At 37.3% G+C, this 12,929-nt stretch overlaps 1 protein-coding gene across 1 annotated transcript in view; it reads left to right on the forward strand.

Annotated features, from left to right (window-relative positions):
* LOC122808829 (zinc finger protein 300-like) overlaps nucleotides 1–7,507 on the forward strand; it is a 422,300-nt gene extending 414,793 nt beyond the window's left edge. Inside the window, exon 4 of the mRNA XM_044079919.1 lies at nucleotides 4,060–7,507. Coding sequence (XP_043935854.1) covers nucleotides 4,060–4,133 — 74 coding nt within the window. The 3' untranslated portion in view covers nucleotides 4,134–7,507. The remainder of the gene's footprint in view (nucleotides 1–4,059) is intronic.
* The last annotated feature ends 5,422 nt before the right edge of the window (nucleotides 7,508–12,929 follow it).

Here is a 12,929-nt window from a genome sequence, read left to right on the forward strand (position 1 = left end):
ATGCTCCATGCATTCCTGTAGGTGTCCATAGAATGCTTTTGTAAAGGATTCTGCATTTTGGGCCATATTGTCCACTGGCCCGGGGGCTTTGAAGGATTCCACCTCAGTTTTGAGAAGTGTGAAGTTTGCTCTTGAGAAGTTCTTCATCGTGGTTTCCTTGGCTAGGGGTGGGGATGGAATATGGATGTCCAGTGAGATTTGTTTATCGTCTGATCTTACCAATGAGGGGTATACCACTGGTGTGGAATGTAGAGACCCCATGTTGGTGATGACCAGATCCAGTATGTTTTCCCCTCTTGTGGAAGTGGTGACCAGTTGTTCCATAGCATTTGAGTTTATAAATTCTAGGAACCATTGGGCGAGGGTGTTTGGGCTTGAGTAGTATTCCCAATCGATGTTTGGGTAGTTGAAGTCACCCCATATAATAGTGTTTGGAGAGACCTTCATATTCTCCAGTGTTCTCAGGAACACCGAGTGAGGTTCCTGTGTTTGGGAGGGTGATCTGTAGCAGGATACAAACTGAAAGGCAGTTTTGCCCACTGTTAGTTGCACGTGGATGGTCTCCGAAGCTTCTTGCAGTGCCACTAGCCTGAAGATGTGGGTATCTGTGATAAATATGGATACTCCCCCTCCTTTTGTGGTTAGGTCCGAGTTTTGGGGCTGGAAAGCATGGTATGAAGTATAGCCTGGTAGTGCTGGGGTGCTCTCGGGAGCCTTGAACCAGGTTTCTGTTACTGCACAGATATCGTTATTCTCCATACTGAGGAGAGTCTCGAGTGCGTGCATGTTGAGGTTTAGACTTCTAGCACTGAGCAGCATTACCCTTAGTTTTTTTTCTTTGTGTTGTCTATGGGGGTGGGTTTGTCTTTTGAGCCTTGCCTAAAAAAGGCACTATGGGGGAGGCAAGAGCCTTAGCCAGTATTCGAAAACCCAGGGGTGACAGGTGCAAGCCGCCCCTAGCGAAGCAACATGGCTTGTTGCTTATTATTAAGTTTTAAGTATTAATATTATTATTATTAAGTTCTTAGAATGCTGGGATGTTAACAAAAATAAACACATTTCTTTCTATTAGAATGTTACTTTTATAATTAACAAGTGTTTTATTTTTATTTTAAATATTTTTTATATTTTATCTTAGTGGGCAAGTACACTTCAAACCTAAGTAATGGATGAGTCATGTGACCACTAAATAGATTACTTAAACCTGTGACAACCTGTAAAATCAGTTCTGATGAAGTCCTGATTTTTTGGACAAAAACACTTAACCTTATTGTGTGTCGTCACCACAGCGGAACTCTGGTCCGCTAATGATTGGCAGTAGATTTTTGCATACTGGCTTGCCGGGCCTAATGCACAACCTTCAACGAAGGAATGCCCATTCACGCATGTCGCTACACAGAAGATGCTCTGAGAATCGAACGAGCAACATCTAACTGTGAGGCGCCAACGCTACCGCAGCACCACCACTGCAGTCTTTAACCTTATTAATGTCCTTTATTTATTTCACTACTCTGTGGAATTCTTGAGTGTTGAGTCCTGTGGATCATGGCACTTGGGCATTTCATTTTGATTCTGTGTAAATCAGCATCTTTGATACAAGTGAAAATAGTTACATTGAAAAAGAAAATCAGTTATGTTTTCTTATGTTTCATTTGCTGGCCAACAGTGTCATTAACCTCAGTGTTTTTGGTAATATAATCTGACAGTTTTTTACTTTACAGATTACTTGGGTATACATTTCATCTTCAGGTCAAATCAGAAGTTTATTTACGATGTTATGATGATGCTATACATAAAGTTTACATGTTTTATCTCTTTATGTGTTTCTACATAGCAGATGCTCCTTTGTATTCATATCAGGCCTCATTAGAATAATATAGCACTTTGGAAAAAAGATACAGACAGCCAAACCTGAACTAGAAGAAAGTATAGCAAAAACTTCCACAGCCACTGTATACTTTCCTCTTGTACTGATGTAGGCAGGGATAAAGGCCAGCCAGGCACTAACAAATACAACCATGCTGAAGGTTATGAACTTGGCTTCATTAAAATTGTTTGGCAATTGTCTAGACAGGAATGCTACCAAGAAGCACACAACAGCAAGCAGGCCCATGTATCCCAGCATGCACCAGAAAACAATGGCTGAACCCTCGTTACACTCAATAACAATAAAGCCAGGATTTGAAATAAAGTTTTGCTCTAGAAATGGAGGAGAAGAAACTGTCCAAGTCATGCAAATAACAACCTGAGTGAGGGTACATATTGACACTATAGCATAGGACTGATATGGTCCAACATATATTTTTAGGTTGCTGTCTGGTTTTGTCGCATTGAAAGCTACAACTACCATAAAAGTCTTAGCTAGAACACATGAGATACAAAGAACAAAGGATATTCCAAATAAAGCTTGGCGAACTCTGCAGGTAACTGTGTTTGGGTGTCCTATAAATGTCAGCGAACACAGAAAGCAGAGCTGAAGTGCAACAAGCAGCAGGTGACTAATGTTTCTGTTGTTGGCTTTAACAATGGGAGTTTCAGCAAACTTTATGAAGACAATAAGGATTGCCACCAGTAGCAGATTACCAGAAACTGAGATGAAAGTAAGAACTACTCCCAAAGAGTCGCTGTAGGATAGGTACTCAACAGGCCGTGGAAGGCACTTGTCTCTTCTATTATTGGGCCATTCCAGAAATGAACAAATCAAACAGTTCTCTGAATCTGGAAAAAAGATAATTAAATATATATTACAGACAGCATTTCTCACTGTGTTATTAAAAGCATTAAAATATTGCACCAATGCAACTGTTTAAGTCTGAATTTCAACCTTGACGTTAAATGACAATGCAGTCATTATATAAGTCTTCACTCAGCTGGTACTTACCAGGACAGTTCTAACTATGACTAACAGTGCAACTGTATGTTCCTTTCTGCTCAAATCCACCTGACTCAAAAATAATACTTTTTGATTTATCTGTTGCTGCCACTGATAAGATGAAATCTTTTTCCATGCCTAATGGCCATGTATTGCATTGTAATTTTAGCTTCTTTCAGCAGAGTTACTTCTACTTTTACACATCATAAAAATCATTCCTTTTTCTGCTTTATCATAAACCAGTTCCAGGTTTATACTTTACAAAAGCAATATAGCAAAAACAACTAAATAATGGCTATTGGATCTAAAGATGATCCTGTAACAAGGAAATTACATAAACAAGAGTGACAGTTCTTTAATAGGATTTATTAAAAATGTAATTCACGTAAAAACTGCCTCAAGAAATGAACTGCTCAAGTGTATGTTTTTCAAATAATATTACTTAACTTTCCAAATATCATAAGAAACATAAATATCTGAACAAAATAAAATGAATCAGTTAACAACTCTGAATTACTGCATATAACTATTTAAAATAAAGGTGTAGTCTATTATAATGAATTAGTTCTGTTCAAATTCTGCTTTAGATGAAACAGCACAAGTATCCAACAGTGTTAGAAATCTAAAGATCTGGATAACTGCTATAATCTTTTGTAAAGAGGTCAGAAATACATACTGTGATTGAAAAGGAAAGAAGAAAGACAGATAGTGAAGCAAACTGTCCATGGTGATGAGTAGGTAGTCAAGAAATCACACTTAGAATATTTGCCTAACATTTCAAAGAGTTAGATTGCTTTTTATGAGGATACAATAACATCCAGTTTTTAATTATATAGACTTTAATAAGCTTCCAGTATATATCTTCATCAAAACCCACAATTATAATTCTGTGTCTCAAAGTATCCCAGAATTAAGCCAAAACCTTACCATATCAGATGATATGAAGAACATCATAATTGTTCAAACCATGTGCCATGCATACAGACAGACAAGCTGGGAAGTAAGTAAGTAACCTCTTTAAGAAGTGTTATACAGACATTATGAATAATCATGCAATGTGTATAATATATTTTCTTAAGAAGAATGTATTTGAGTGGATTCTTTTGAGCTATGTAGATAAGACTGGTAGATTTTGAAAGAGCCTTTGATGCAATTTATTGGCATTTTTTTTTTTTTTTTGTGGAAAGGCATGACCCAGATGGAATTTTCAGAAGACGCCATTACTGGTATAAAAGCTATGTATCAGAGCTCTTCCATGTAGTTTCCTATCTTTCCCCTTCCTTTTAGAAAGGTAAAGGAGGCAAGGATGTCCACTCTCCCCGTTCTTATCCTTAATAGCCGTAGACCCTTTTATTAGCAAAATACTAACCAAGAAAGAACTTCGTGGTTGGAACGTGCTGGGGGGAGAAGCACATATAATGACGTTTGGAGATTACTGTTTGCTCCTTACTAAGCATATTGATTGTGGCTTGGCATTAATTAATACTGAGTTTTATTAGTTTGCTAAAAACTAGCTTGGGATGATATTTTGCTCCTTACTAAGCATACTGATTTTGCTAAGCATATTGATTGTGGCTCGGCATTAATTAATACTGAGTTTGATTGGTTTGCTAAAAACTAGCTTGGGATGATATTTTCATTTTGGTTCTTATCTGGAGAAGACTGAGGCTCATATCTATAGGTAGAGTTAATGCAGACAAAATGATGTTGTCCCCCAAAATACATTTCATAATTAGGCAGCAATGGTAGTGTTTAACAGCAATATTCCAAACTTCATCACATGACTGCAAGAGTTCTAACAGTCATCTATTTGGTGTTCTAGATGCTCCAGTCTGGGGCCAGCAAGCATTAAAGATAGGAGGTTCACTAATCTGGTGGCCAGACCAGTTGAATAAAGGCACATCAGTCTTGCATCTGCTAATCCGAAGTGCAGTCTCTTCTGCCAACTTAGCAAGTGTTGACCACTTGAGGGTTACTTTTAACTTAGATCCCAGGGAAATTAGGAAATATTTTCAAATCAGACACGGTATTTTTTCATATATAGAAGAACTAACCATATAAGATAAAGACTGATATAGCTCTCGGAGCAACACATATTTATGACATCCTCCTCAACTCAGATATTGCTAAACCTAGCACCATCTTAATGAAAATCTAATAAAGGTAGGTTGTCAAGCTTCTCCCTCCTCACTGATGTAACACACAAAATAATTAAAAACATTACAACCTTACCCGCCGTTTTATGAGCACCACGTAAAGACGCTTTATGGGGGCTATTTAACCCATGATTTTATTCAGGCTGCAAATTCTATTCTGGGAAGTAAATGTAAGGGATGCAAAAAACTGCAAACCTGAACATGCTGGAACATACCACGATAAACACTTTAGCGTAAAAAAACTGTTTAATCTCCACTTTCATCAATACAGACTTCCACAGAAATACAAATCATGCTACACAATACAATATTTAAATGCTGCAAGAACCAATCAAATGCAATTTGAAAATAATTGATAATTAAGACACCATCATGAAATGCAAACATCTAAAAGGGGCAATACTTCAAAACATAAAACAATCTTTAAACTACTTTTTAGAGTCCATATTCAACCTAAATGTAAACCCAACTCATCCACCCCAACTCACTACTTCTGCTAATACCCCCAGTACTAACCTCTACACACCCTACACATTACACACACATAACCAACCCCTCAGTCATAACAAACAAACCACCCCAGCTTACTTTTCAGCCCATCCCTTTCTCTCTCTCTCTCAAAAAAAAAAAAAAAACTGCTACAAAAACTGAAACCTTGTCAACCTCAGCAGACAACCTCCCACCAAAATACCTAAAGCTTGCTGCAGAGACAATAGCATTCCCTGTTAGCATCTTAATTAATAGATCTATAGCTGAATCACATGTCCCTTACCTATGGAAAAGGTCAAATATTATCCCTTTACATAAGGGTGCTACTCTACTGACATCACAGACTTTCATCCTATTACAGTCTTGCCCTTCTTCTCTAAGATTCTAGAAAAATCCATGCATCTACAACTTCTCCACCATCTTACACACAACAACCTACTTTCCCACACTCAACATGGTTTTGGACCTGTACACAGTATCTCAACATCCTTATTATCTTTCATGGACTCTGTCAACAAAGCCCGTGACACTGGCAAACTAGTATCTGCAGTACTTCTAGATTTGTCAAAAACATTTGACATGGTATTTCACCCCATACTCCTTAAAGAACTTTCCAGCATTGGTCTATCCTCCTCACTTCATTGGTTCAGTGGTTTTCTAGCTACCTAGCTGATAGGTAGAAAGCAATAAAAGAGCAGGGCTCTACCTCCCCTCAAGGATCCATCCTTGGCCCATAAATATTTAATGTCCATCAGTAACTTACATACATACTTCTGTGAAGGCACTCTAATCCAATATGCGGATGACCTCACTATCATCTAAGTATCAGACACATTAACTCACCTACAACACATAACACAACAGCTTTCTTTTCCATAGAAGGATGGCTGCCCAATGCTGAACTCTTACTGAACCAAAAAAAACAAAGCTCCTTCTGTTCACCTACAAACCCCATAGCTCCAACAAAACAAACTTCAAGATTTTTTCAGACAGCAATACTGAGATTGAATTGGTTCAGCATACCAAACTACTAAGTGTCACAATGACAATAATCTCAAGTTTGACCTACACATGCAAAACAGTATCAAAGAAAGAAAAAACACCAAAAACTGCACATGCTATACAGGAATAAAAACTTCCTCACAGCAGCTACCAAAATTACCCTAGACAGAACCTACATCTTGCCATCACTATTATATGAGGCCCCAGTTCTAACTAACTTACAGACCTCCCAAAGAAAAAAATAAATAAAAAGCTGCTGTAACAAAATTGCCAAATTTGCCATAAATGTAAGCCTTCTAACTCATCATTATAAAGCTGTACGTTCCCTAAGATGGCTTGAACTCCCCCTCCAGGTCCAATATGTACAAAATACTAAGGTACACAAAATCATCCACAACCCACTAGCTTGTCCTTCTCTTAGCCCATTAATCAACTTTTATATCCCAAATAAACATCCTAGATCTGAAGACAAATTTCTCCTCACAACTTATAAACCTAAAACCCCCCCAGGCTAAGCCTTTACTCCTGCTCTGTGGCAAAACTATGAAACTCCCTTCCTTTAACGATCAAAACTGCTACTGACATGTACTCCTTCAAAAGCTCCATAGAAGAATACTTCAAAAAGCTTGGATTTTTCCTGTATGAGCCCAGGCTGAGGTACTTTTATAACTTTTTCTACCTCTACTCTCTCTATCCCCATTACTAACTTACCCTGCCCTCCCTTCCTCTACACATACTCCCCTGAGGTTGCACTCATACCTTTTCCACATCTATTCCTACTGTCCCCTCTTCACACCCTATGCTGCTGTACCCATACTATCCTATGCCTTCACCTGTATAATCTGTTACCATATTTCATCATGTCCTCTAGAATATTAATAATTGTTATGATAATCATCTGTTATGGAAATAATGATGCATCTTTCTATAATCAGGCTCTCTGTATAATTTATGGCTGAACACTATGATTTTATTATGTGTGATGAGTTTTTATTGTGACAAACTAATGTGTAGTTTTTGAAATGTTGTACTTGAATGTTATGACTTTGTTATGTCTGTTAAGTTCTCATTCTGACAAGCTAATGAGTTGTTTTCATATTTGTGCTTGAATGTTATGAGTTTATTATGTCTGTCTATTTTTTTTCATGCTGTTAACCATACAAATCTGGAACTTTTCTGTCTGGGCCTCCACTGAAAATGGGTACCGCATGACCCAGTCGGACTTTCCCAGTAATTAAAATGCCAAATAAATAAATAACTATGCTGGCCATTCTAAATCCTGTTTCTTTTGTGGGGACTTTTCTTATTTAATTAATGATTGTGACAAGGTATAAATGTAACCAGTGTGGGGAGGAAGAACATACAGTAAAAAGGTGCGTGCTGAATGCAGGTTCTGTAAAAAAGTACACTTTTGGATATATTTTCAAGAAGAAACAGCAAATAATGAAAAAGAAGGTAAAGGGAACATGAAGACAGCCAAGAAGAGGCTGAGAGAAGGTGAACTAGGTGAAGAAGAAACTGTAGAAGAAAAATATATGGGCGGATGAGGAGAAAGTGTACACACAGGAAGAGAGATCAGGAGAACGGAGTCATACTAATATTTTTTGAAGTTTGAAAAATCTGATTCTGTGGATCAAGGATTATTCATAAGTAAACCCAGGAAAAATATTAAATTGGGGAAAAAGTAAAAATATTTCCCCTAAACTTAAAAAGAAGGAAAACAACAAATTAGGGTATGTTCAATAAATGTTAACAGTATTATTAAAACTATAAGAAAGATAGGGGCACTGGAATGCTGCATTAAATTTGATGTGGATGATATTTGTTTAGAGGACTTAAAATTCATGACAAGTGAAGAAAGAATGCAAACAGCAAAATTGTAGGGTGGAAATGTATTGTGGGTCTGTAATATAAAAATGTGAGGTGGAGAATTGTAGCATTTTATATATATATATATATATATATATATATATATATATATATATATATATATATATATATATATATATATATATAGATTCACTTTATAATCTTGAAATACTGAAATTTCTAATTTCAGTATCTTGAGACTATAAAGCCGAAACCTTACAAACCCAAAACACCACAACCACGAAATTGAAAACCGCAAAACACTGCACCACACAAACACAAACACACCTACCTCCGACACTACAAGAAACTAAAACAAAACACACAAACACAAAAACACAAACACCTACCCTAGCTAAAAGCAGGGCAGCAAGCCCCCCTGCACCTCCAACCCCCACTACTTAGATATACTAACTCTGAGGTCGCACTAACCACCAAAACACAGAAAACATACCACTACACACTCCAGACACACTCACATACACACAAACCCTACCCCAAACCCTTTAAAAAATAAAACTTACCAAACACTCCATCACAACTGCGGTTTGACATTTCTGGCTTCGGGATACTGCAGTTTCACACAACTGCAGTTTCGACACTTTGGTCTCGAGATACTGAAATTCGACATTCCAGTATTTTGAGATTCTAAAGTGTAACTATATGTGTATATAAATGTATGTATGTATATATATATATATATATATATATATATATATATATATATATATATATATATATGTGTGTGTGTGTGTGTGTGTGTGTGTGTGTGTGTGTGTGTGTGTGTGTAGGAGTCTATCAGCATGGGGACATCTTGACTTGGCAATATTTACCCACTCTTCCTTGCAAAAGTGCTCTAAATCTGTCAGATTGTGACGGCATCTCTTGTGCACAGCCCTCTTCAGATCACCCATAGAGTTTCTATTGGATTTATGTCTGGGCTCTGGCTGGGCCATTCCAAAACTTTAATTTTCTTCTGGTGAAGCCATTCCTTTGTTGATTTGGATGCATGCTTGGGGTCATTGTCATGAATTCGCGGTGGTACAGTGGTAGCATTGTTACCTCACAGTAAGAGGTTTTCCTGTTCGATTCTCGGCTGGAGTGCCTTTTGTGTGGAGTCTGCATGTCCACCCTGCAGTCTAGTGGCCTCTGAAAGACATGTGCAAATGGGCCTGCCTTTGCTGAAGGTTGGGAATTGGGCTGGCAACCCGGCTCCATAAAAATCGACTGCCAATCATTAGCAGACCGGAGTTCCGCTGTGGCGACCCCTAACCGGGAAAAGCTGAAAAGACAAACAACAACAACTTGGGGTCATTGTCATGCTGAGAGGTGAAATTCCTCTTCACCTTCGGCTTTCTAGCAGATGCCTGAAGGTTTTGGGGCAAAAGTGACTGGTATTTGGAACTGTTGATAATCCTCTCCACCATGACTAATGCCCCAGTTCCAGCTGAAGAAAAATAACTCCAAAGCATGATACTGCCACCACCATGCTTCACTGTGGGGATGGTATTTTTTGGTGATGCAAAGTGTAGTTTTTGCGCCAAAAGTACCTTTTGGAATTGTGGCCAAAAGGTTCAACCTTAGTCTCATCAGACCATAACACATTTTCCCACATGCTTTTGGGAGACTCGATGTATTGTTTTGCACATTTTAGCTGGGCCTGAATATTTTTCTCTGTAAGAAAAGGCTTCCGTCTGGCATTCCTACCCTATAGTCCAGACATATAGAGAATACAGGAGATTGTTGTCACATATAGTACACAACCAGTACTTGCCAGAAATTCCTGCAGCTCCTTCAATGTTGCTATAGGTCTCTTGGTAGCCTCCCTGACAAGTTTTTGTCTTGTCTTTTCATTAATTTTGGAGGGATGTCTAGTTCTTTGCAACATCACTGTTGTCCCATATTTTCTCCACCTTTTGATGACTGTCTTCACTGTGTTCCATGGTATATCCAATGCTGTGTACATTTTTTTGTACCCTTCTCCTAAGTGATACCGTTCAACAATGAGATCCCTTTGATACTTTGTAAGCTCTCTGTGAACCATGGCTTTTGCTGTAACAGGCGACTGAGTAAACGTCAGGAAAATTCTACTAGGACAGCTACACTTTAGTTTTATGGTTAATCAGACTCTCTTTCATTGATGATAAAACTGGTAAACCAAAAGTAAAACCACCATCAGCTTTAATAGGACAGAAAACAAGTACAAGCACAACTGACTTAGTGCTTTCACCCAACTAGGGCATCCTCAGAGTCAGTTAATAAAATTTAAACAGACTTTTATAAATGAAATTCAAACGACTTTGCAGCCAATAAGCATCCGAGTGCAATAAAATTATTACAATTGTCTTGAGAATTAACTCTTACCAGTACAACACACTTTCATTGAACAGAAATGTTTTTACTGCTCATTCAACCCAAATGTTTACCAATAGTGTGTCTCAAAACATATACCCTAAAAAAATCCACCTATATTTTTCTTTGTTAGAAAAACACTAATTGTTTCAAATACTTAAAGCTTTATGTTTTAATATACATGCCAAAGATAAAGTGTAATTAATGCCAGGTCTTGTACTGGCATCTAATCTAATTTGCCATAGGCATTCTCTAACTTCAAGTATGTTTTTGTAATCTCCCCCAAAATCTTTTGCATAAATTCTGTCAATGACAAAAAATATGAATTTCTTAAAATTCATGCAATCTTTGCTGTGAATGTACAAAGAATTAGTCAACTTCTTGTTTTTTATGTCCCTGGTGTGTTCTAGTATTCTTTGTTTTAATTTCCTTGTGGTCATACCAACGTAAATCGCTGGACATGATAAACAAGAGGCCACATATATGACCATATTCGTGTTACAATTACAATTACCTGGACACACCAGGGACCTTTTGTAGTTACCAACTTGTACATACAGACCATCATTGATATGTTTACATGCCTTACGTTTTCCACATTTAACCATCCTTGCAGGTTTTTGACCAATAGGTCTAGGAATTCTCTCTAAAAGTTCCTTGATATTTGCACCCCTACTATTTATAAATTTTGGACCATCTCCTATAGCATTTAACATATCTGTAGGAAATATGTTGTGCCATCCCATTTCAATGACTTCCTTCACCTTACCAAACGTAGTGTTGTACTGCAAACCATACCTACCTGGGTATCAATATGTTGATGTAGTTTTCCTAAGACCTTTCCTGTATCTCTTTGTTTGTCTATTAAAATAGGTTTGAAATCTGTTTCCCTTCTTTGAATAATGTAATTTTTGGTCGATGTTAGTAAGTCCATAGGGTAACCTCTTTCTACGAACAAACCAATTAATGTATCAGCTTCTTCTAAAAATATGGTATCCTCGCTTACTATACGAGATGACCTAAATTCTGTCCCTTTATTACATTTTTCTTGATGTAATATGGATGGCAACTTTCATAATGTAGAAAAATATTACTATATGTTTTTTTTCCTAAATAAACTTGACTCTATCCTCCCATTGCTTGTATATAAATGCAAGTCCAGAAAATCAATCAAACTCTTACCAACCTTGCTAGTAAACCTCAAAAAAGTTGTAGTTTGATTTAAGTAGGCTATACAATCATCCAACTCATCTCGGGAACCTTTCCAAAGAAATAATATGTCATCCAAAAATCTTAAATAAATAATCATTTTGGATGCATAAGTAGATGACAGAACGTATTGGTCCTCCTATTCAGCTAATACTAAATTGGCGTATATGGGAGCACATCTTGCTACTCCCGTGCACTGTTTGTAATATTCACCCTCAAAGTGAATATAGTTATTTTTCAAGACAATGTGCATTACGTCTACCAGTAAACTTCTTTTATCTTGATGAATATGACTGTGCTTTCTCAAACTTCTGGAAAACCACTCCAAACCTATATCTTGAGGTATTACTGAGAATAAATTAATTATGTCAACTGTGACAAACCAGAAATCCCCCAGATTTGTGCTTAACTGGGTCCTGAGGCAGTCCAGACAATGCCATGAATCCTTAAGTATATGTGGTATACAGTCGAGAGTATTTTTACTAAAAATGTAAATATACGATGCTAAAGGTTCCATTTTTGATCCTGTAGCTGCCACAATAGGTCTAAAGGGAAGGTTGGTAATGTCCTTGTGTATCTTAGGAATGCCAAACAAACTAGACATGACTGGATGTTCTACTGTCAAGTAGTTGTATTCATCTTGACTAATTATTCCCTCACAAAGGAAATCATAAATTTGCCAGTCAATCTTGCTGTATGTCCTCTGAACGTCAAATTTGAACACCAGTTCGTAAGTGTCGGTGTCTTACAGTATGTTCTGCATATTCCACGAATACTCTATATTTGACATTATAACTACCCCACCTCCCTTGTCTGGTTTCATAACCCTGTATTGTCTATTTGTTGACAGTTCCTTTAAACAAAACTTCTGTAGATGTCAGGTTCTTATAAATGTTCGGTCTTGTTTCAACCACTCTTCTTATCTGGGACTACATAAACGTTCAAAAGCTAGTACCAAAGGATTATGTGGCGGAATAAAC

The sequence above is a fragment of the Protopterus annectens genome, chromosome 1.part1, assembly GCF_019279795.1.
Source record: "Protopterus annectens isolate FY-2018-M chromosome 1.part1, PAN1.0, whole genome shotgun sequence".
In the NCBI taxonomy this organism is placed as follows: domain Eukaryota; kingdom Metazoa; phylum Chordata; order Ceratodontiformes; family Protopteridae; genus Protopterus; species Protopterus annectens.